This window comes from Sturnus vulgaris, chromosome 13 (assembly GCF_052056855.1).
Source record: "Sturnus vulgaris isolate bStuVul1 chromosome 13, bStuVul1.hap1, whole genome shotgun sequence".
NCBI classification, from domain to species: domain Eukaryota; kingdom Metazoa; phylum Chordata; class Aves; order Passeriformes; family Sturnidae; genus Sturnus; species Sturnus vulgaris.
The window spans coordinates 18,628,298-18,653,041 of NC_142255.1; the positions used below are offsets into that span (position 1 = coordinate 18,628,298).

The following is a 24,744-nucleotide window of genomic DNA, read 5'->3' on the forward strand; positions in this document are numbered from 1 at the left end:
GGAGCCTGGCAGCAGATCATGGCCCGGGCTGGGTGACACTCCTGGGACAGGAAGGTGCTTCCCGAGGCGTTTTGGGATAGACAATGTAAGTCATTATTCCATCTGAATGCTTTCCAATGGGGGATTGTCCTGTTCAGCTGCTGATTAATCATTCTGTTCCATAATTGGCACTACTTGTGTGCTGAAGTGCCTCCTCCCTGCTAATGGGAGACAGCTGATGGTTACAGACACTGCTTTGGGCCCTGGAAGGAGCTTTCTGAGATTCTAGGAATTCCATATAACGCTTCAAAATGGGCTTTGCTTGCCAGAAGTTTTTGCTGTCATCTATATATTTGAAAGCCCCAACTTTTAACAACTATTCAGCGAGTGTCAGTGCTTCCTGTCTTTGATGGGAGTTGAGGTTCTGACTCTTAAGCAGAAAGGACATGGAATTGTTCTGATTTAAAGACATTTTTAATAAGCTAGAATTACTTATTCTATAAATTCAGATGAATTTCCACCCTTAAATAGCTTATTGAGTATGGCTTGTCAAATAAGAAGATTACATGCTGGGCTTTAGTTAACAAGATTTTTAGAACTATGAAGCACAAATTTTGAAAAGCTTCAGCACGTGGCAGTGGCTGCATTGCCTGGGATTCATTAATTCTGAAGGTGTTTCTGCTGCAAATCTGTGCTCGTGATTTATTCACTGGGTTCCCTGGGAGCTGCAGGGCTGCCTCGTGTCCTGTCCCATGGCTGCTGGGTGACTGTGGCTCCTCAAGTGTCCACCCAAAGGTCTGGGAAGCTGTGAGTGGCCCAGGGCAGTGTCACCACTCATGGTGGGTGTGTAGGGGCTCTTCCAGCTGGGATTGTGCATTCCAGTTCCATTCACTGAGGTCAAACTGCTGAGGAACTGGGAGAAGGGTGTGCAGAGCCACTTACCTTTGGTTTACTCCAGCTTGGAATGGCAGCACTGGGTTTTCTGAACCATCCTGCCAGTTCTGTCCCAGCCTGGTGCCTGGGGGGTTTTGGCTGAGGGGAGCAGCCACATCACCTGGAGAGCTGGAATCTGTGCAGGGCTGGAAGTTCTGCTCTGCAAATGAGTACGTTGGAGAACTACACACTGAGAGAAATTCAATTTATTTTGTACAAGGTAGGATACCTTTGCACAGTGAACAAATATATTACAAATCTGTCTTGCCTTAAAAAAGTATTGCCATTTTGGTGCCTGTTTCCTAAGCTAATGCTGATATACAATAAGGTACTTTTTAAATTGATTTTGTTGGGTTTTTTTTCCCTATTAAGCTCTATGCACATCATTGCATTTGGTTTCAAAATCCTGCTTTGAAAAAAACCAAACCAAACAATTGAGCACATCTCTGCTCTCTGGAGTCTCATTGCAAACTACAGCAACACACAAACGTGGGTCAGGCCAGCAGCTCAGGCTGCTTGTGCTGGGTGCCAAGGTGGGTCTTAACGAGAGTATTCCTTATCCAACCGCTTTTCTCTTGATATTTTTGAGGTAAGTCTTTCCATTCAGGTATGTAAAATATATTCCTACCGGGCCTACAAAATAATTGTTTCCTTACATCTCAAATAAGGCTTTCCTGGAAAACAAAATTGCTATTGCTGATCAGCCACGGCCCCCATGCACACATGCAGCATTCAGGAAACGTCGTGGGCAGGATCCTGCAGCTCAGACAGCGCCTGCTCCCCGAGCCTGGGGGTGTCCAGGCTCACACTGGGGGTTCAGAGTCAGCCTGACACCTGAGAGCCCTGGCTCCAAGGGGAAAGGCTCCCAGGGGCAGAATGCCCAGAGGCAGGGGCTGTGATCCCAGGTGTGAGGGCTGAGCCCATCTATGGGGACACGGCTGGGCCCCACCACGGTGCTCCAAGGATCCAGGAGCATTCCCAGAGCTGGGATCCAGCCCCTGCCCCCGAGCTGGAGGGCTCCTCTTGCCAGTCCCTGAGCCCAGCAGGTCACACCTGGGACCACACCTGGTGCTGTGAGCAAACCCACGGGGCTGGTGTCGTCCTCTTCTGCTTCCATCAGACTGGCGAATGTGCATCAGAATAGTTTTTCTATTTAAAAGGCAATCAACTTGCTACTTCCACGTTTGCCTAATAAAATTACATACTTAGAGTCAATACTACTTCATGCTCAAAATCTACAAGGAACTAACGGCAAGTACTCTACTTTCTAGGTCAATAGAGATTATAAATTAAAAAAAATATCATGGTGGCTCAGTCCAAAATTTTACCATAGGTCAGACCCTTGATAATTACTTCACAAACAGCTGCTGAAAAAGAAAACCCAGTTTCAGCTCCATTTAATGACATTTCAGGTAGAATCATCAACGGATAAAGTTGCACTACATGGTAATGCACATCAGAATAAGAGATGTCATCAGTGGCATGCTGACAGTGAATCATGAGGAGATGGTTTGGGAAGATGGGAGAGAGAAGCCGATGTGGCTCAGCTGTGAGAAAGGAAATGAAACCAGGGCTGGTCTGTGCAAAGCTGCAGTGTCCCAGGGCAGGAATTGGAGGGGCAGCAGCTTAAACTGCCTGACAGATCTGCTGGATTTAGCTACCAAAAGAGAAGCTGCATAAGGAAAATCAAAGCCTACCTGTGCCAATCAATGTTAAAAGTGTGGTAAGATGGGTGTGAGACTCATTGTGGAAACTCCATTCATTAGCAAAGATCAGGGGACGTTTGGAAGGATATTAAAAACTGCACAGAAAGTGTCTATGTTAATATTCCTCAACTCAAATTATCTCCTACTGAATATAGAGATGGCAATCCCAATGCTAATTACCAAGCATGATCTGCACAGGTTGCACATGGTGATGGCAGTAAATGAGATTTCCAGACAGTGAAATGACAAGTTTCCCTGCTCTCATTCAGAAAAATGTCCATTCCCATGACAGAGATGAAAATAAATTCCAGTGTATTCCTCATCACCTTGTTCCTAACAGTACAAGGTTTCTTGATGCAGTCGGTAGAAATGTACATCCTGAAGTCCTTCTACTTAGCATGTTTTTGTGGTTTATTTTACAGCAAAGCCAGGGTTAGAACACGCCAGGGAGAGTTTTTGCCTGGAGCACGAAGACACCTTCCCGGGGTGACGTGCTCCAGTCCCACGTGGAGGAGGCTCTCATTAGATCCAGGTACCCATACAAAAATGTCTTTATAAATAACATCATGCAGCAGCAGTTGGCCCAAGCTGATGTGTCAGTCCTCAGGGAAGGAAGGAACGGCTTCTCCTCTGCCTCCTTACAGTCTGTGGTGGCAGCAGTGCCCAGTGAAGTCCATCCCTCTAGGACTGCTTGTCCCAAGAAGGCCCGTGGGTCGGGCTGTGCCGGACGGGGAGCAGGTCATAGTGGCCAGGAATGTGACTGTTCCTGGGCAGGTCATAGGGGTTCTGAAGGTAGCTGGCACTCCGACTGCGGCCGTCTTGGACTATGCTGACAGTGGGCTCTGGGGGAGCGAGAACTGGGTTATGGTGACCAGCAACAATCCCAAAACTCCTGATCCTCATGGATCCCTTCCAGCTCAGGACATCCACCACTGTGGCTCAGCTCCCCAAACCAACACACCAACGTTCAGGCCTTCCCCCTGCCAGCTTGTCCCTGTGCCACACCAAGCCCAGGATCCTTGTGCCAGGATCTCCACCAACCCCCCTGTGCCACCCAATGCTTACCAACTTCGTAGATGTTTTTATTGGCTGTTGATGAAGTTGGCATTTCGGAATACGGGGACTCCCTGTGACCAGGTGATTTCATTTCCACGTAGCTGCTCTCGGAGTGTTTGCAGGTTAAAATGGGGGGGTCTTTAATGGTGGCGTATGGGTTTTCACTGCTGTTCAGGGAACAAGTGCTGGAGCTGCACACAGATTCTTTCATATAATCTGCAAAACAAGAGCGGAGTGAGTGCGTTAGGGTCATTAGCTTAATTAGGTTAATTACAACTGAGCCTCTTCAGGAAAGCTGGGAGGGACAAGGGGGCAGGGGATAAGGAAGATCCTTGAAGCCTCCAGCACAGACACCCGGTGCTTGTACTCTGGGTGTTCCAGACCATTGCATCCACACTCACTAGCAGGAAAGAAATGAAAACCTACTCAGTACTGAAGGTTTTCCTGTCTAAGGTTCTAGCTGTCATTTAGTGCAATATTCAATTTGAGGTGGCAATCCTTTCCCTCCCTCCCCCTGAGTCCTGCGGAGCCGTGTCTATCCCGCTCCGCCTGCCCCGCAGACCCAGGCGTGGCCGTGAGCAGTTGGCTCTGCAGGCAGGACCTGCTGCTGGGCCCTGGGGTGCTCAGCCAGCTGCAGGGTGAGTCCTGGGGCCTTGGTCACATCCAGTGCCCTGTGTTGGAGTGCACGACATTGCCACAGGCTCAGAACTGCACCAGTGCAGCCTCTGCATGTGCAGCCCCTGCTGGTTTTGGGGTTATCCAGCATCCTACAATTGGGGAATGCTTGGATTTCCACAGAGGGGGACAAGCCTCCATCTGAGCCTCACTTTTGCTCTACTTTTTTCCCCCCCTTTGCTGTAGACATCTCCTGCTCCTCTCCCCTGGGCTGGAGAGGAGGTGACAGAGGCACTACATGGGGAGAACAAGGTTGGCATGAGAGCTGCCCGGTCAGTGACCTTGGCTGGGATAGGCCAGCCTGCTGCAAGGTACAGTGCCAGTCTTGCTTCAAAAATAAAAAACAACAGAGAATAAATAGATCTTAACATTGACATTCAAGAACGTGCCATTGCTGCTGTGTGCATCCTGCTGGGCAGTGCCAGTAATTTAGAATTAGAGCGATGCAATGAAAGATGAGGCATTTTCTTGTGCTGGGTTACAGTACAAAGGCAGATCCTGGTATATATGAAATACTCCCGGTGAAATAGGGGGACTTGCAAAATAGCTGCAATCCCAGCTGCCCCCGCTGTCTAGTATGGGAGACAAAAAGAGAAATTCAGGTTAAGAAATAGACAGACAACATGACATCGCTTCTCCACTCCAAACCTCGGCTCTGAGCCTGCCAGCCCCATCCTGCTCCCTCACGTGCCAGGGTTGTGAGTGATTGTCCCTCCTTCAGCTCTGGAGTTGTGTCTGTGTGTCTGTGTCTGTGTGTCCATCACCCCTGGCCTGGTGCCCCAGGTCCTGGTTCAGCCCTGAGGGAGGTGCCAGGTCCTGCTCTGCCACCTGCAGCCTTTCTGGGCTCTGATTTCAGTGGTACAAGTCTGGAGAGCTCTCAGCTCCCAGGGTCAGTGAGAGCAGCTTGCTGGGAAGCTCCACTGCACACAAATAGCTGGGACCATCAGAGATGGGGAGGCTGGCAGAGCCCTGGCACCAGTGCAATGTTTATTTAGTTAGAAAACTCAGAAACTCCTTGTCTGACATCAGCCTGGGTGAGACGAGCAGTGCCTTTGGTTCCAAGTGAAACACACCTGGTTTGGTACATGACAGGAGATGGGAACCAAAGCAACACCAACATTCCCTGGCTGTTGGCTGCAGGGTTTGTCCCTTCAGTGTCACCAACCCCAGCCCAGAATAAGCCAGTAGAAAATTGCCCCATCCCATCCCTCTACTGAGAAATGGAGCAACCCTGTGAGACCAAAGGCTTCTGCACATGAGTCAGCTCAGGGTTGGCTTTTGCTGTGTATGTGACTTAAATCCAGGTGCCACAGTCTGGGATGTGTTGATGTTAGAGGGGAGGAAGCCATAGACAGACAAATGAAAGGCTCAGCTCCACCTGCCAGCAAGTTACAGCTCCTGGTGCCTACTACAGGCACATAGAGCTCATTAGGAGAGCCTGGGCAGCCTTTAATGAGCCAGCTCTGTATTTTGGGTGAGGGACATGAAGATTATCATAAACTTGCTTCTCCAGTTCAAGCAGTGCTGCTGAGCAGATGCTCACAGGGCAAAAGGTAGGATTCCCTCTGTGCCCCAAGAGCCCCCTGCAAAGCATTCCCTGTCAGCACCACGGCTGGGAGGGAACAAATCAAACCAGAGCTGGGTGTACATTCAGGAAATGTTGATTATGAAGGATTGCTGGCTGCTACAGCAAAGAAGAACAGAGTGAGAATTCCTCCTCCTGCAGAGCTGCAGCTGCAGGTAAATAGCTGTGTGGTTTGTTTATGGAATTGGGCACATTGGAGCTGGCAAAGGCAAAAATCCCAGCACATCAGCTGTTTTATTTCATCCAGCTCAGCTACTTTTATCTCCCTAAGCTAAAATTCACCTGTACTGCAGTTAGGGCTGACATTACCTCCCAGGCAGGTGTCCCTCAGCCCTTCCTTTCCCAGGACTAGTTGGAAGAGACCAGTGAATACCACTTGGGCTGCCCAGACTTGTTTGGCCTCTCCCAGGAATTGCTTTTTCCCAGGAGATGTTGGGAAACAACGTGCCTGAGAGCCCATTCCCACTGACGTAAACGAGCTCTGTGTCTGCCTGGGATCAGACCTTTGCTTTGGACACAATATATTTCATGGAGCACCAGTGGATGTTTGGGATTCTGGATACACCAGGGAGTCATTAGCCCTCAAGAAACGTTATGTGCAAGATCACAGAGGATTTAAATCTAAAGGCTGTAGCAGCAGCTGAGTTACTTTGTCATTAAGGTAATTTGGGGATAATTAAGAAGTCTGGCATCAATTGTCAAATTTTGTTTCATGAATTAATTTAAGCAGAACAAATTTATTTAGAGATTCTCAGCCCATGGTGCTGCAGACCATGTGTGAGCCCTGGCTGTGCTGCCTCTTCATCCCTTCCTGCCACAGGGTCCAGCTCCCATGGAGGTGAAAGCTCTGCCACACAGTGCTGGGACTCACTGGAAGCATTCAATTAGCTGGACTTCCAGAGAAATATTGGGAATACGCTCTAATTTTGAAGTCTCTGCCTTCTGCGTTGCCTGGATACCGATCACCAGACCTTTGGAGGGTTTATTTTTGTTAGCAGGGACTGGAAATGTCCCTCCCACAGACTGGGTTCCTCTCTTCTGCCCTGAATTTCCCCTGGCATCCTGCTGGCAAGCCTTCCACAGCCCAGGTGGAAGTGCTGAGGACAGGTGCAGTACACTGGGAGAAGGTGCTTTCCTGCTCTTTAACCCTTGTTGGGGTGATGCCTGTGCTGGCTGCTGTCCCTAAGCTGGCCAGCCTTGGTGCTGCAGGGACAGTGACACAGCAAGGGCCCACAGTCAGAGGGACACAGGAGTGGGGACACATTCTGTACAACAACCAGGGGAACCACTCTGACCCAGCCCTGCATCCCTGGGATCAGTGCTTCTCTCTGCTGGGATTTTCCTGGCTCTTCTGCAAAGCGTGGGTGTTTTTAAACACCTTAAAATGGTCGTGCCTGAGGTCACATCACTCCATAGGTGCAGCAGTATTCATTTAAACAACCAAACCTCTAAAAACCAAAGGACTCAGCTGAAGGGAAAAGCTTGGGAATGGTATCACTGAGCACCATGCACAGGAAAGAAACTGCTCAGAAGCCTGCTCTGAAAACTCTGGTGCCTGTTGAGCCCCTGTCACCAGGTGCCCCAGGGCTCAGGGCTGGCAGACACTGGGTTTGACACCTGGCAATCCCAGATCCCTGTGCCTGACCCCTGGAGCTCCACAGCAGCTCAGCCACCACATCCCTGGTGCCAGGCTGCACAGGGGACACCCCTCTGCTGGTGCCCTGCCCTGGGCACAGCCCCCAGCTCTGGTCTCCTCAGAGAACTGGGGGAGCAGGAGGTGGCCCAGGGGCACCACAGCCTGGCCTCAGCCTCAAGCCCCCTGTGCCCCCTCCCTGCAAGGCTCTGTCTGGTCCAGGGGTATCAGAGACCACTTCCAACTGCAGGACAGGCTGTCCCCAGTTAGAGCACACTGGTGGCAAAAGACATGGTTTAAAGTGTGTGAAAGTAGATAAAAACTGGGCACCTGCCAAGTCTTTTTGCTGACAGAATCCAATTGTTTGGGACTGGGAGTTTCTTCCTCTCCATTTTCTGAGGAATGTGGTGAGTCAGGGCCTGGCAGGGCAAGGAGAGCTCACTCTGAGCATTGGGACATTCCCAGCTCCTCATGGGAGGAGGCTTCCCTGGGGCTGCCCACACTGCCACGGAGCCCTGGGGCTGCCTGAGCCCAGGAATTGACCTTCAAAGGGGCCTTGGGAACCTTCAGGCAGCCAAAGGCAGCTGCTCCTGAGAGCCCTGAGCTCCTAAGTGCCTGCAGGTGAGTTCCCAAACATAGCTGGGAAAGCAGGTGTGTCCCCATGTCCCAGCACCCTCCCCCTGCCAGTCTGAGGCAGCTGAGCAGCCACAAAGAATTCCAGCTGTGGCTTCTGAGCCTGATTTTTCAATTTATAAAGCGATAAACATGAAAAGGAAATAGTTTAGATCCTAAAAATTAAGAAAATAGGAAGCAGCTGAAAATGCATTTCACAGTTTGCTGTCACTGTCATTCTTTTTCTCTGCCCCCACTGGTCCCCCTCTGTGTGACTGTGCCTATGGATGGGAGTTCTTGCTGCATGTGCTTAAGGCACCTTTAAACTTTGTAAACACAGTAATTTAGTTTAAACTGATGAAGTTAATAGCTCCATGTAAAGAAAACAACTAGCTCTATTGTAGTAAGATTTCTCTTTTGAAAAAGGGAATCATTGAAGTAGCTGAAACCAGTGGATTGAGTATTTTGTATATCATAAATCATATATATCATATAAATACATAATCCATTCAATATTTTTACTTCAGCTTTATCAACAAAGAGTTGATCATGGATTCTTGGTTTCCTTTGGTTATTCTGTGTGGTAAGGTGATGCTCTAGCACATATTGCATCCCTGTCTTTTGAAAACAGCAGCTACAAGGTGAATATTGATCCCTAGGCCTGGCTATAAGCTGGTTAATGCTTTCTGTGTGGAACAGTTTTCGATATTGCTCGTTAGCTGAGACAAAGGTGTGGCTGTGGAACGCCTCAGCCATGGCAGAGCAGGGGCCCTGTCCCCAGGACTCAGCCAGCAGCAGCCCGAGGGCACTGCAGGAAGAGGCTGGGTGGTGTTTCCCTCACTCAGGGACATTCCCAGCCTCGGATTCAGATCAAGGACCTCAGCCTGAAAGCTGCCGATTCCCCAGGAGACAGAGTCCTTGCTCCATCTTCTGGAGCACAAGCTCAGTGTGCCCAATCTGCCAGGAGCTGTGGGAACTACTGCAGTATTTAGAATGTGAACGTGGAGGAAAAGTGAAACATAAAATCACTGGGCCCTGTGCTCATGACTCCTCTGGGATCCTGGTTTAGACCTGTCCTGGAGTCAGTGCCCACAGCAGCTGGTGCCAGCCTGAGGGGACCTCCAGCTCAGGGAGGGCCCTTCTGCAGCTCTGCTCTAAATCCCTCTCAGCAAAGGGCACGAGCAGGGGCATTTTCTTTCCTAGGGGCTTTCTGTGAGCTCAGCGTGGCCAGGAGCCAAGAGCAGGGGAGCAGAGCACTCTGCCACCAGCAGCTCCCCCAGAGCCCTTGCTGTTGGCCAGTGGATCCTCCCTGAGTGTGCCCTGGCCAGCTCCAGCTGCCCCTCCTGCCCTGAGCTGAGCCCTCCCTTTCTCCCTGTGCCGCAGAGCCCGTGGCCCTGCAGAGCTTTGCATCCAGAATTCATGGCCCAGGAGTGCTGGGAGCCAGGCAGGCAGCTCGTGTGGGGGTGGCTCTGTCCCTCCCTGCCTGCGCCGCCTCTGCCGGGCTCCTATCTCACCTCTTCTAGGACACCCTCCTCACACCTGGGCAGGGTTCTGCAGCTCTGGATACCATACCTTTGAAGCTTTTTTCCATTATGTATGTGTTCTGACGTCTATCCATCCCACAAGCACCTGCATAAAAATGATATATAATGGAAAACAAATAAATATTTATGTAAATTGGATTGCTTTGACTACTGAGCAGCATATATTCTTCCCTCTAAATTGTACATCAAGGCCCTCATTTAGGGAGGCTCTTAAGCACATCCTCAGCTGTAAGCACACACTCAGCTCCAGCAGGGAGCCTGGGCACGCCTGGAATTATGCATGTGCTTAAGAGTCTCCCTGGAAGGGAGAGCTCTCTGCAGCAGGGTTACCAAGAGCTGCCGTCCATCAGGAGATCAGGATAAAAACCTTCTGCTGAGACATTCATTACTGGAATGGTGTGAAGGAAGCCTGAAACATGCCCTTTCAAATCTGAGTCTGCAGGTTGCATTGCAGCACTCTGTGACTAATTTTAGGCTTTGCTTTGTTTGTGGAGAGTGTGTTATTGAACTCAGAGCCTTAGACTCTAAGCTGTGTACAATCTTCTCAAATCAGCTACTATCATTTTGCTCATGAATTTGCACAGTTCAGTGACTGATGTGACAACAGTCCCTAAGTGACCACTGTGCTGTGACATTGCAGCACCAGCAGCAGAGCTGACAGCAAACAATTCTGCCTTGTGCAGCTCCAGAGGAACTTGATGCTCCTAACAGAAGCTGAGACAGAAGGGCATGGGAACCTTTTCCATTTTAACTCCTGCAAATTACCCTAGATATCAATCAAAAGGAAAATCTAATGTAAGCCTTTAAATCTTTTTAGCTATAGAGTCTGGTATTTCCTATTGACTGGGACAATCAATACAAATTTGGTTACTGAGAAATGTCCTTGTGGCTTATGGGATTCCCAGTCAAGTAACTCAGTTACACTGGGAAAAGAGCCCTACAAACAGCATGTCCCAGAGGTCTCCCAGCTATTTGTCCTTGTGTGTCCTCTGGTCTCTGCAGAAAAGTTGTCATGGCTGTGGGCAATGCTGTACCAGCCCCTTTTTTCTTGACAGCTTCATTTTTTTTTTTTTTTTTTTTGCTAAATAAGGGAAATGACTAAATTAGACAATAAATCTATTACAGGCACATCAAAGACAAACCAACCCTTCTCTCTGGTTCTCAGTGCCCTTTCCTGGGCACAGGAAAGGGGCTGGTGGCACCCAATGCTCTCTGTGGTGGGGATCTTCTGGCCACGAGTGACCCCCGGTCCATTTGAGCACCTCCTGCTTTGTTTTGCACCACGAGCAATTCCCAGGCTCAGCCTGCTGGACAGGCCAAGGCACACGGGGAGGTTTGGGCAGGATGAGCTCTGTGCTCTTTCCCTGCTCTGTTCTGCTCAGACAGAGCAAGGAGGATGGAGCCAATTCATCCCTTGGCCCACGACCACAGGGCTGGGGCTCCCCAAGGCCATCCCTGGGGATCACATCTCCTCCTCCTGTCAGGCCTGAGCAAATCTCCAAGGGCAGCAGTGTCCAAGCAGTGACTGGGGCTCACCCCATGGAGCAAGGCTGAGAGGAGCAGCTGGAGAGCTCCCAGCTGGGGCCCCAGGGGAAGGGGCTGTACCCACAGAGCAGCAGTGGCAGGGAGCAAAGGGGACCAAGGCTGACCCATGGGGAGATGCATTGCCCTCGGGAGGGCCACACAACCCCACAGAGCCCTTCCCAACCCAAAACTCCCTGTAATTCTGCTTTTAGTTTTATCTGTTACAATATTGTGGGTTTATGACCCATTTTTTTTGTATTCACTGAGTTCCTTGGGAGGTGAAATGAATAATGGATACATTCTTTTTTAAACTGCAAAAGTAGTTAATGTGGAAAAGTCCTAAACAGGCCAGGGATCTGGCACTTTAGTAAAGTCCAGGTTTAAGTTTGAAGCGAAGTTATCTGCTGGGATGAAATCAGAGCTTCAGCTGGAAATAGTTTTCCACACCTTTTGGCTTTGAGAAAAAAGTGAAGTCAGTTATGAATCAAAGTTATTGCTTTTGGTCCTCTGGAATAAATGCAGCTTTGAGTCACTCATGATGTGCTGCAAATCCCACTTTAGTGTCTGCATCCAGGGCTGCTGTTAAAAAACCATCACAGATAAACCCAGCCCTGCCTGCAGCTGCTGTGCCCAGTGCTCCAGATAATGAGACAAGAACCTTTCCTGAGCTCAGCTCAGTGGTTTGGGAGTTTTGATCTGCTTAGGATGGGAGCTGGAAGCTGGGCTCTGCCACTGCCCAGTGCAGACTGGACTAGAGCAAGAGAGAAAACAATTCACAGGGAAAACAATTCCAGTTCTGCTACACGGGATAGAGGAATTGCAAGGACAAGCCATTCCCCAAAACAAGGAGCAGGCTGCCTTGGGCAGGCAGTGACACACAGGAAGGTGACAAAGCTGCCTCTTGTTGGCACCACAGAGTCCCCAAACTCTGATGTCTCGAGCCCATGTCCACTTGTGCTCCTCCCCAGACTCCACTGAACACAATCAGCTCTCTGAAAACCTGGAATTTGAAGCTCACAAACAAATATGCAGCAGTAAAAGTACAGGTTTTGCCTTTTCATTTCCCACTTGGAAAGAACATGAACCTGGCAAACAAAGTCCTGCAAAGCAGGTAAACCACCTGCAGTCTGGTGAGATCCACTGCAATTAAGAAAATCCTTATTATTTCAGGTTTTAGGAGATGAGTGTTCAAGTTAATTTTGGTGTGGATATTCTTACAGTTTGCTTTCCCAGCTATAATTCATGTTTAGGACACCTGCAGTTTCTAACAGGGCTATGACACATCTGGGAGCCTGGTGCTCCTCATCTGCTGGGTCCCATCCTTTGGGATCACTGGAGGAGTCACTGCCTGAGGAACCAGTGCAGAGTTTCCATCCATTCCAAATTTCTCTTCCATTTCTCTCTCTCTTCTTGCCTCACTCCCATCTGCTGTCTGTGACAATTCATGGGGTCACAGCAGAGGAGTTGGGCAGTTGTCCACTGCTATTTTAACTTTTTAACTGAATCCAGCCCTGCCCAAGGCTTGGCTGCTCTTCCAACACATGAGCTGGAGCATCTGTGTTATGAAGCTAAGGCTGATCAAGGGATCAGAAGGTGGAACACGTTTTTAACTGTGGTACTTCCATGCTTGATGAAGTTGGAAAGTCAAGATTCCCTGTGTGACCTTATTAGAGTTTTATTTTATGTTAATAATTCAAAGTTGATGATTTTAACTCTCTTCTGAAATTTTCATGAGAGGAACCTGCAGCTTTTACTGCACAACAGTAATACCAAGAAGTGAAAACTTTCTATTTTCATGTAAAAACGGCCTTGATCTGAGCAAGGATTCAACATTATGAAAGTTAGTATGAGCAGGCATTAATTCTGGTACTGAAGAGAAAGAAAAAATCTAATTTTCATAAATTAGTTTGAAAAAAGAAAGAAAAAGTTATCTTGGATGCAAAATGCTATGGGGAAAAAAATGAGTGTTTTGCTGGAGGCCCCTTAGCTAAAGTATTTATCACTTCTAGATCATTCTTGCTGCAGAGGCATTTAGCATCATTTCTGCTGGTAAAATAAAATGCATGAATGCAGGACAGAGGTGGCATATGGGGAGCTCAGGACAGCACAAGTTAAACAGAAATAAAGCAAATAGTGTGCAAAAAAAGCAGCAAAATGGTAAAAGGAAAATTAACGTGGTTTGAGAAGCATTTGGAAACCCTCACACACAGCCCCCTCCATGTCACATACAGATAAGCACAACCGTGGTTCTGCAGCTTATTACACAGAAAACATCCATGGTGTTAAGGATGAAAAGATTTTGCACTGGAGCTTGACAGGTTTGTGATTTTCCTGATGCAGAGCAGAGTTCTCTTTGGAGAGAGGCACCGTGTGGGCCCGGGGCAGAGGCAGGATGTGATGCCTGCTGCTGCCCTGTGTTCATTCCTTTGCCATGTGAGCTGTGAGATAGTTCACCTTAAAAATCCCATAATACCCTTAATGTTGCATGTTTTCAGTGAGATGTTCCTAATCCCAGGAAAGGAAAGGGCAAATGCTTTTGGCCACTGATGAGCCAAACTCTGAGTGCTCAGATAGGAAAACAAATAGCATCCAAAGCACTAAATCTGGGCAGGATTTGAGCTAAGAGCTGCTAAAAACCCTGTTAAAACTCAAGCCAGGAAGCCAGGAAGAATAAACTCAGAACAGGCAATTAAACTTCACTCTTGGCTTGGCTGCACTGGCTGGTGGTTCAGAATTGCCACGGAATGATTTACTGGGAGATAATGGAGCATTGCACACCCCAGCTCCCACAGAGGCTCCACACCTTCATCAAGATGCCAGTATTTAGTGCTAAGCTTTATTAAGCATGAAAGAAGAAAAAAAATAAAAAGCTAAATTTGAATTTTTAATGTCCTGAGTTAGTCCTTAAAAAAACATTTATAGAGTAGATGATAGTGATTCTACAGAGCAACCTTGGAAGGGAGACTAAAATTAATATTGACTTTGCTTTCCCAGTCTGTGGTTTGTGGTAAAGGAAACAATTTTTAATTCTCCATCTTTCACTACTGGCAATTCTGATTGTGAAATAAAGACAACACCAATATTCCTCATTATTGTTAATGCCTTTATGAAAGGCTGATTTGGATTTGGAATTGCTCTAAAGTCTACTAAAGTGATTAAAGTGTTTAAAAATTACTGACCTAGTTCATTCAGATAGCTGTAGGGTCTCCAGTCTGCAGTTTCTCTGTCAAGGATTTTGTTACTGAGCTGTTCAAAAAGTATGATAATGGGTTAATGCTGGAAGAGACAGACAGTTCCCACCCCAGACTACAGCCCAAGGATGTCAGGAATAAAAATGAGAGGTGACTCCTGCCTTGGCCTCACCATCTCAGCTCTTTCTCTGTGTGAGTTGGACAGCTGTTCATTAGCATTAGGGAAAATCACAAAGGAAAGTCACTTCACCAAGCCATGAACACAAACATGCTGGAAAACACAGGATTTCCTTTGGAACCATGACTGGGATGCCTGTGGACGTGGGGTGATGCTCCAAAACAACCCATGGAGATGGATGGACCAAACCCCCTCCACCAGCATGCACAGAGGGGCTGCCTGGAGCTGCAGGATCTGCTGTGGGTGCACTGACAGGAGATGCAGGGGGACACGAGTTCTCTCAATTCAAGGAAAATAACTTTGGCAATGATGGAGCACAAAGGCCCCTGCGGATCTGCCAGCCAAGAGGAGAGTCCAGAGCTGTCCTCCAGGTGCTGCTGCTGGGACAGCACCTCCCAGAGTGTGCAGTGACAGGAGAGGGGCCTCTGCTTTGGGGTGCACGGCCCCACTGGGCTGGGACAGGGCAGAAAGGGCTCCACAGATGAGTGGCCACCAGCTGAGCCCTGCAGGGGAGGGTCTGGGAATTGCTGTAGGTGCTAAAACTGCTGAGTTTTCCTCCTCACATTATTCCCTTGAAAGCCACACCTGTTGGAATTCAGCTGGTCCTGAAGAGCTCTCAATTCAAGAGCAAATCCCAACCCTGTTTCTGAAAAGTTAGGAAGCCATCACTGCCCTCCCGTGTCTGATTTCAGACTGGGAAGCCTCCTGCTGTGTTAGGAAGCATTCAGCTCTGCTATTTTACAGCATTTACAAGAAAATGCTTAACAAAAAGGAGGTTAAAATTGAAAGGGGGTATTCAAAATTACCAAAACATTTCATTTTTCTTGATCTATCATTCCTTTTTGCTTATCTGTCTTAATAGGTTTTAAGACCTGCAACAAAACCCCCCACTGATGTATTAAATCCCAGCTGGGGCCCAGCACCTCCAGCCACATTCCCAAGGCATTTTCACTCCTCCTGTTCTTTCCAACAGCCCTCAGTGCTCTGCCACCCCACCCTGGGGTACAGCATCCCTGGGCTGTCCCTGTGCCCACAGTGCTCAAACTGTGACCAGGCACTGAGGAAGCTCTGCAGGAAGCCTGGAGAGCCCAGGAGTCATTTCTGGATCATCCAGCAGCTCCCTGTGCTTCCCCAAACTGGGAATGGAAACAGAGACAGCAGAGGCAGGGATGGATGATGGATGATGGATGGATGATGGATGGATGATGGATGATGGATGATGGATGGATGGATGGATGGATGGATGGATGATGGATGGATGATGGATGATGGATGATGGATGGATGGATGGATGATGGATGGATGGATGATGGATGATGGATGATGGATGGATGGATGGATGGATGGATGATGGATGATGGATGGATGATGGATGAATGATGGATGGATGGATGGATGATGGATGGATGGATGGATGGATGGATGGATGGATGATGGATGATGGATGGATGATGGATGGATGGATGATGGATGATGGATGGATGATGGATGATGGATGGATGATGGATGATGGATGGATGGATGGATGGATGATGGATGGATGATGGATGGATGGATGGATGATGGATGGATGATGGATGATGGATGATGGATGATGGATGATGGATGGATGATGGATGATGGATGGATGATGGATGATGGATGGATGATGGATGGATGGATGGATGATGGATGGATGGATGGATGGATGGATGATGGATGATGGATGGATGATGGATGGATGATGGATGATGGATGGATGATGGATGGATGGATGGATGATGGATGGATGGATGGATGGATGGATGATGGATGATGGATGGATGGATGGATGGATGGATGGATGGATGGGGTACTTGGAACAGCCCAGTACTGGCAGGGGGATGAAGGGCAGATCCATTTGGAAGTGGTCACTGGGAAGAATTCAACCCTTGGCACCATCAGTTCTCCTCAGTAGAGCCCACAGCTTCGTTCTTCTCTTCAAAACTTGCAGCCAGAACACAAATGCTGAGTTTTCAACCCAGCTGCACCACTAAGAGCACATTTTTTAAAGTCTTGAGGTTTCTATTAAAAGCTGTGGGTTTGCAGGGTTTATAACTCAGCTCACAAACCTAAAATTTGGCATGAAGAGCTACGGGCTAAAATTGATTTTTTTTAATGAAATGATTTGGGGACATGTCTAAGTTTTTCTGAATGCAGTTTTTCTGAATGTGATTATAGCTGTCTTTTTGTGCTACTATCATTTCTTAACACACTATAATTTGTTAACTTTTTTTTTTTTTTAAGATAGAAAATACTTCAATTTTTACTGTGAAGCAAAATTGCTTTTCTGGAGGAAGAAATCCTTCATAGTAAATTTATCCATTAAAATTCCAGGCTGGTAATTTTAGCAATTTGGTTAAAACTATCTCATATCTGGCAATTTTTCCTTTAAGATCAACGAGATACCAGCCTGAGAAAAGCAAAGTCATTATCTGCCTGTCTGAAACAGCTGGATAGATGACAGTGGCCACTTGATCACCACCAGCCATTTATCAATGCCCAGGTTTTTAAGTCCATGGTGATTAGGCAAAGAAGTGCTGGCAGGAATTCCATCATACCTTTATCCTCCAGGAGAGCAATCAATAATTTGACATTTACTTCCCTAACTACTGACTTAAGATCTCCCTGCTCCAAGCTTGTGCTGCTTGGTTTTAGATGCCCATCCTGAATGTTCTGCAGCCATTCTGTATTTGCACTCCTCCTTTTTCCTAGACAAGTTTTAGTCAAAGGTACTTAAATGCTGCATTCTGTACTGAATTTCTTTTTATTAGCTGGGTGACATCCAGTCAGACCATTTCCAGTGACCTCTGGTTTGCATTTTCTAATTTTATGTGAAGTCTTTGGTAGAATTTAGAACTTCCTTTAATAGATGTGAAACTGCTGGCTTTAAAAAATCAGGACATCTAATAGCAATTGATTTTTATGATGTCTGTAGAAACCAACACCTGGACTTTTGCTGCAAAGGGAATGAGGGTGGAATTATGAGCTTTGCAAAAGCTCAAGGTGAGAATCCTCCATTTGCTTGTGACCAGTGCACTGAGGATTCTTCACAAACTTTACAGCACTTCGTAAAAGTGAGATTTGTTTTGACTTCATGCACAGCTCAGACACAAAGCTGGCCTTGATTCCCTGGGAGTTCTGTGAGTGGTCCTGCCAAACACCCTCTGAGCAAAACAGGTCCTCAGCATCTGAAATCTGGTCTGTGGCTCAGCAATGAGAGCTCTGATTTGAAGACACAGGTTTGGAGGTGTGTAATCTCTATTTATCTGCTTTGGAAATTTTGGTGCAGTAATTCTGTGGCAAAAGTTCACCTGAGTTCATGTCTGACACTCCTTGGTAACTTGCAGCATCATTACTAATTGGTGCTGCACATGTCATGAGGAAAAGGCCAAACCTGTTTGTAGGAGCTCATAAGCAAAGGTTAAGGTTTGGCTTCACTTAAACTCACAGTAAAATATTTCTTGACTCCAATGCTTCCAGCATTTCCCCTGAGCTGACTTGCCAAGCTCTGTCCTGTGGGAAGAGCAGTTACTTGTGGCAAAGGGCTGGGAGGTAAAACCTGCACTGAGGTGCTGGAGCCTCCTCCTGAACCTCAGAGCTGCAGGTCCATTCTCAGGGACCTTGCACTACAAGACCCAGCCCAACAAGCTCCTGCTGGCACCTGGCACAGGCCTGGGGACAGGACTGGAAGGGCTTGGATCCCCCAGTCCCTGTGCCCAGCTGCCTTTTACTGCAAACACCCAGACACATCCCTCAGAGAGCTGATCAAGCTCCATTTTAACAGTAATCAGATTTCTTTGTCCCATTAGTCTTCCTGGGAAGCTATTCTGAAATCTCACTGATCTGATGGTAGAAATCTAATTTCCAGCTTCGATGCATTCATGGCCAGTTCATCCTCATTTGTTCTCGAGCCAGCTCTGTCATCTCACTTAAACAGCTCTCCTCCCTCCTCATGTTTACCTTGCTGTATTTATACATGGCAATCATGCTCCCCCTCAGCGCTCATTTTGCCAGATAAAAGCAGCCAAGCCTTTTTTCAGTCTCTTCTCATAGACTCCCCCTTATCCTCCCACTTGTTTTCCTCCTGCCTGTGTTGCAGTCTGTGCTCCACTGGCACAACCACGCAGCCCCAAACACGCTGGGGAGGGTTTAATGCCTCCACTGGTGCTTGTCTCTCTGCAGCTTCAATGGTTCACCTCCAGGACCTGAGCAGTGGCCAAATGTCTGTCTGGCAGAGGAGGAATGAGGAGATGAGATCCTGGCTCTGCTCCCATCCTGTGCAGACAGATCCATGTCACAAACTGTCCCCAGTGCAGTGCTGGGCCCTTCAGCTCCTGCTAAAGCCTCACCCTCCTCCTTCCCTCCAGAGATGCCACCCTGGGAACTGCAGCAGGGTCAGTACACAGTGCTGGGAGCCCCCAGCCAGGGATCCTGGAGATGGGAGAGGGATGGGACAAGAGAGCAGGAGGGAAATAGGAATTACATGTGTAGAGTTGGGGCAGAAAAGAGAATAGGAAAAGGGACGTGGGAATAAAAAAGATAATGGAGAGATCACTAAAAAAAGAGGGGAGAAAAGAAAGAAAGAGGGGAGAAAGAAAGAAAGGAGGGAAGCACAGGAGGGAAAGCTTTCCTCAACCCTCCTCAAGCTGGAGCAGGGCTCCCAGCTGTCCTGCCTTTGTCTCTGCCCAGGCTCTGAGAGAGGAATGGCTCCAGCCCAGCGCCTCCAGGCCTGATCTCCTTGGAGCACAGGGACAGTAACACACCCCGAGCCCTGGCTCAGCACTTCAGAGAGTCCTGTGCCATTCTTTTTTTTTCATTTTGCATCTGTGCTGATTCCTTTGTGACCCCAGCTGGCACTATAAAGAAATGAATCCTCCAAGTACAACTTGTGCACATTTCTCTGCAGAAAGTGAGAATGGCACCAGGCAAAGTGATTTGGAAATGAACTCGTTAAGGCAGCTATTAGGGCTTTATGTGCTCCTTTGTCTTACTTGGCTGCAGAGCTGCAGACAGACAAAGTGTATTTTTGGCCATCCTCAGCTATTCAGCACTGCAAAGCATCTCATTAATAAGTGAGATGGTGGGAAATCTAAAGGAAATATCAGGCCATATATTTTGATAAATACCCTGAAAATACCAATTCTATTGGTCTTTCAGTGATTATCAGCACAACCTGACTGACTACAATGGCCAGAGCTGCAGCAGGGGGAGCAGCTTCCAGGAGAGTCCCAAAGCACCACTTGGGGATTAAACCTTTCCAGCAGTTTAATTTTTGTAGTAGTTCCGTGAGAAGATGGCACTGCAGGCTGGGAATCCAGGATAGGTGCTGGCTTTGACCTTCTCTGAATTCATTTAAATTTCTGCAAAAGGATTAGTGGTCCAGATGGACACTCATCCTAAATTTGACATTATGAGCGTTTGCACTTTCAATTTGGGGAGCAAAAATTCATGATGCAAGGGGACCATCTACATCAAAAAACATATTTACACATCTGTCTAAACATTTCTCTGAGAGATCTCTGGAGCCAGCCTTTTTATTACATTTTAATGAGATTTTCTTTTAACAACCAAGAAATTACTTAAGGAGCACATGTAGAGATATTTCTGCCTGTCCTGTACAATACTGGTGGTTTTTTTGCATTAATCTTGTTCATATGGCATTCCAATGAATAGTTACATTTGGATTAAGGTGCCACAGCCTGAAATACAATCATTTTTAAAGTTGACAACCTTGATGAAATCAACTGCATTTCCTTTTCCCCCTGCTCCCTCTGCTTTGCCCCACCTGGGCTTATTAAAGCTCCAAAGAAAGAGCTGTTTTACCATTTGCCATGTCTAAATTTACTGCTAAAGTGCTGAACTGAGTCACAATGCTGTTCATGAATGGTCTGAGGGAATCAATTGCAACAAATGATAGGGAAGGTGCTCCTGGATGGATGTTCCAGTGGTAGGGTTGGAGTAGCTCTGCTGGAGAGCCAGGAGTGACAGCAGAGCTCCCAGAAGGTCCCTGGATGAGTCAGGGCAGTCCTCAAAAGCACCCCAGGTACCTTTTTGCATCTTTCTGCTTGTCTGTGTCAGCAGGGAATTTGTGTGTCTGATGTGGGAAACAATGAAACAGCAAAGTGAGATTACTGATTAATGCTTCATTGATTTACTGGTGTTGTGTTAATGGATAATTATATTTATTGAGTTATTTATCTGTTCTGAGAAGCAAACATACCTCAGAGTTGCTAAGACACCAAGCCTTGCTGACCCAGACAGGCATGAGACTCCAGTTCCCATTCCCAGGGCCTGGGAAGACACAGGGAGGGGAAGGCCAAGCTTTCAGGGGCTGGGATGTCAGGAATGCTGCCCTGGAGTTTGAAATAACGCTGGCAGACAACAGGGCCTGGGAGACATTGCCGTGGTTGATTTCCTTGAACTGATAAGAACATTGCTACAGTGGGGTGGGGTAATATCTACCTTACAGGAGCTGTTTCCATCCAGATTACTGGGAAAGAAGTGTGAAGTCACCCCACATGAGAGAGTGTGGTAGCTTGGATTGGAAAAACAATGAACACTGCTGCTACCTTGGGATATATCTGGGGAGAAAACAAGTCATCACAAGATACTTTGGAAGCCATAACAGTTCTTAAGAAACTGAAAACATGGTAAAGACAATCTAGTTTAGAAATCTTTGTTGGAGTACTGGGTGTTCTAAAACATCTGCAGAGGCAATCTATCCTATTATGGTGTGAAGCTCTTGACTATTAGCATTAAACATAAGAGAAAAAAGGCAAAATATTTAAATAATACAGTGTTATCTTCTTGAAGATGTTAATAAAGTAATTCCTGACAGTCCAGCTGCTCTGAAGGTGAAGGGAGGGAGGCAAAACTCTGCAACACTGCTGCCTCCTTAGTTTAACCTATGGAAGAGCCCCTGAGCAGTCTTGCAGTTGAAACAAATGAAATCTTTTTGCTACAAAACCGGGAGTAATGTTAGAAATCAAGGTGCTATAACTGTACCAAGGAGTCTAAAACGTTTTACATTGTGTGCAGAGGATTTTGAAAAACCGAAGTTGGAGCCCTGAAAGGCAAACCTGGGCAGTTACAATGTATGCTCAGAGACATTTTATCTATGTCCTCAATGTAAGTTATAAACACATTTACCAAACAGAATAATTTACCAAGAAAGTCATCGTATTTATACTGGCAGTTCTAATGAAAAACATCAATCCCAATCTGGTTCCAGCTGCATACCAAATGGATACATATTTCAAAGTACCATCAGGAGAAGGGATGGAAAATTTCAATTGGAGCAGCATCATTTAAACAACGAAGCCCTGTAAGGAGCAAATGAAGGGGTTTTACCAGAGCATGGGCTCAGACTGCAGGCAGAGAGGTTGGTTGTGGGGAACACATTCATGTTAAAGGGTAATGAAGTGCTGGGGTGGCTGCTTGAGCCCATCACCACCTTTACTGAAGGCTGGCAGTGGTGAGTGAGGAAGGGCAGGGACCTGGCTGCCACTGGGGTCCCAGCCACCATCACCCTCCTCTCCTTGCCCTCTGTGCTCGCCTCACTCTGAACATGCACTTTGCTTTGCTGACATCTTGTGGAGATCTAGATTGAGCTTAATTTACTGCAAAGATCCAGTTTCCAAGAAGTGGGTTTATCTGCAGGGTGTCTCTTACATAAGGGCTGTGGCTCAGGGCTCAGGGGAAGCTGCTCCTGTATGTGCAGCTCTGACCCAGCACTTTTCTGCTGAAACACACAGAGGGATTTTCGAGGTCAGCTCTATTTTGTGGTGAGTGCAGAGCCTTTGAGTCTCAGCTGTTTTCCTGAGTTGCTGCTAACAAATAATCTCAGATCAGGATGTGATTCCAGAGCTGAAGTCTTTGCATTGAACATCTGCCAGCCAGGCTGCCAGGGCTCTGCCATCTCCCCCAGCTACAGCTCTGTGACATTTACAGTCAAACCAACAGGAAACACATCTCTCTTGGGGTCTGCCAGTGGGAACTGGGGCTGGAACCCATCCCTCATGTCACTGTGTGCCCCTCACAATACAGCTGCTCTCACACAGCCTTGAGCCTGCTCAGGGGGCTTGGCTCAAGGGCCCATCCTCCCTCCCCACTGGCCACAGCCCCAGTTAAGCACAGACACTTGGATCTGTGTCTTTCTGCTCTGAAAGTGTTGGTGGAGTCAGCTCTGCCTTCCCCCTTCCCTTATCCCCCGGCTGTGGGCAAGGACCAGCTGGAAGGAAGAGCCAGGACCTCTGGCTCTGCTGTGGGATTCGAGCACATCGGTGGCACCGGGAGCCACCTGAGACAATGCGAGTTCTCACCCAGCTCAGCTGGCTGGAGCTTGTTTTCTGCACCAAAATGAGCTGAAACAAAACTTTACCAGAGTGCTCTGTCACTTAGCAGTGTTGAATTAATGACCCTGAGCTTGTACACATCCCCCCACATCCTTTTCTTCCCCTCTTGCACACAGCACCCTGAACTCAGAATTACTCCTTCTACACAGTTCCCTCTGCTCAATACTTAAGTAGCCACCCAGGCTGATTTACCTTGATAGCACAGTCCATTTTCTACACATTTATTCATGAAGCTCTTGTAACTGCTGGCTGGAAATACATCAAATTCAAATCTAATGCTATCCCTGTTAAAAAAAACCCAACAGCAAAAAAAACCAACAACCCAACCCACAAAAAGTCTCTCTCTTCCCAAAGGTGAGAATTTTATTCTGGTCTGAACAGTAAGGAAAGACTTAAATGCTTAAAGGAAAGGGAATTAGACTGAGCTCCTGCTCTGAGCCTGGGCTGTGGGGTGCAACAGAGAGGATCAGTTCCCATCCTGCAGGACAGCATTGAGGAAACTGGGCACCAGCCCAGCCACAAAAAAAGGACAAAGTGAGCACTCTGCAGTAAATACAAACCCAGACTTCTCAATCACTAAATGGAATTGCTTCCTTCTCTTTGTGTGGGTCTTCTCTGCCCACACAGTGTCAGGGAGACGGCTGAAGGCTCCAAACAGGAGGGTTCACTCTGCCACCTCCCACCACCCATCATCTGCAGATCATTTCTGGAAATGTCTCGTCTAGGCTTCAAGATCCACGATGTTTTATTTGTGTCAAGCTTTGCTTAGCTCTTGGCTCTCAGCAGAGGATTCACCCATACCAGAAAGTTTGCTAAGATCTTGATAAGACCTCAAACATCACTTCAGCCCATAGCCAAGTCTTTGTCAAAGTCCCACTAAGAAATCTCTGCAGCTCTCCAGCACTACCACACAGTTTTCCCTTCTGATCCCATCTCCTTGAATTAAACAACCTGCACTTTAAAATCTTTTTTGGATGTAGTTCACTGCTCTCATGCTGGGGAGCACCATTTTGATTTCAGGCTTATTTGGGAAAGTTTACTCTTAGGTCCATGTGCTGTGGATAAGCCCTCCCAGCACGGGTGGTTTTCTTCTCTTCTGGCTGCTGGGTATAGTGTGTGTTTTGCTGCCACATCCTTCATCCACAAATGCAAAAGAGTCCAAGGGCTGCCCAAGGGGTTCCCCTTCCTCATAATCTCTCTCACACATATGCATGGATTATCAGCCTCACAAGAGCTGAGGACATAAAGACCAAAAATATCCTCCAGAAATAAATGTGCTGGAAGAAATTGCTGCCTCCAGGAGCTAGGGATCTGTTTATGTGACTCTGTTCAGAAACAACACCACCATTACCCAAATGAGAGTAAACAGGCAAAATAACAGCTGATGATTCAGGAGAGCCATGTTACAACCCACAGAGGGCTGGATGCTGCAGCCATCCAGGTGGAATTCCTGCCAAAGCACATGGGATTACATGGGATTATATCCATTGGACAAGTACATCTACATGGTATTCTGCCCTTAATCCACAAGCAGACCTGCAGGTGAAGGTTGGAATCCCTGTTCCCTCTGTGCAATATTGCTGCTGTCCTTCAGCATCCTCTGGAACACACGTGTGCACTCCTGCCCTCACACACACACGTGTTGTCTTGCCAGACACAAATTCCTTTGCTGTGAGCTTGTCTCAGGATCCACCTCTCCACTTTCTGCACATCAGCGTGGGCACCTCTCTGCTCTATGGGAGAGAAGCAGCAT

The 24,744-nt window shown here is 47.5% G+C and overlaps 1 protein-coding gene across 8 annotated transcripts in view; it reads right to left on the reverse strand.

Annotated features, from left to right (window-relative positions):
• Positions 1 to 1,103: 1,103 nt before the first annotated feature.
• MEGF11 (multiple EGF like domains 11) overlaps positions 1,104 to 24,744 on the reverse strand; it is a 253,575-nt gene continuing 229,934 nt past the window's right edge. For 2 of the 8 annotated variants that reach the window (XM_088172695.1, XM_088172696.1), the window contains 5 exons: positions 21,100 to 21,218; positions 14,427 to 14,493; positions 9,752 to 9,808; positions 3,684 to 3,890; positions 1,104 to 3,460 (listed from right to left, as the gene is read on the reverse strand). In XM_088172695.1, coding sequence (XP_088028821.1) covers positions 3,300 to 3,460; positions 3,684 to 3,890; positions 9,752 to 9,808; positions 14,427 to 14,493; positions 21,100 to 21,218 — 611 coding nt within the window. In that variant the 3' untranslated portion in view covers positions 1,104 to 3,299. Of the gene's footprint in view, positions 3,461 to 3,683; positions 3,891 to 4,738; positions 4,922 to 9,751; positions 9,809 to 14,426; positions 14,494 to 21,099; positions 21,219 to 24,744 lie in introns of those variants that run through there. The other 6 variants (XM_088172697.1, XM_014874634.2, XM_088172698.1 and 3 more) reach the window with 5 other exon arrangements.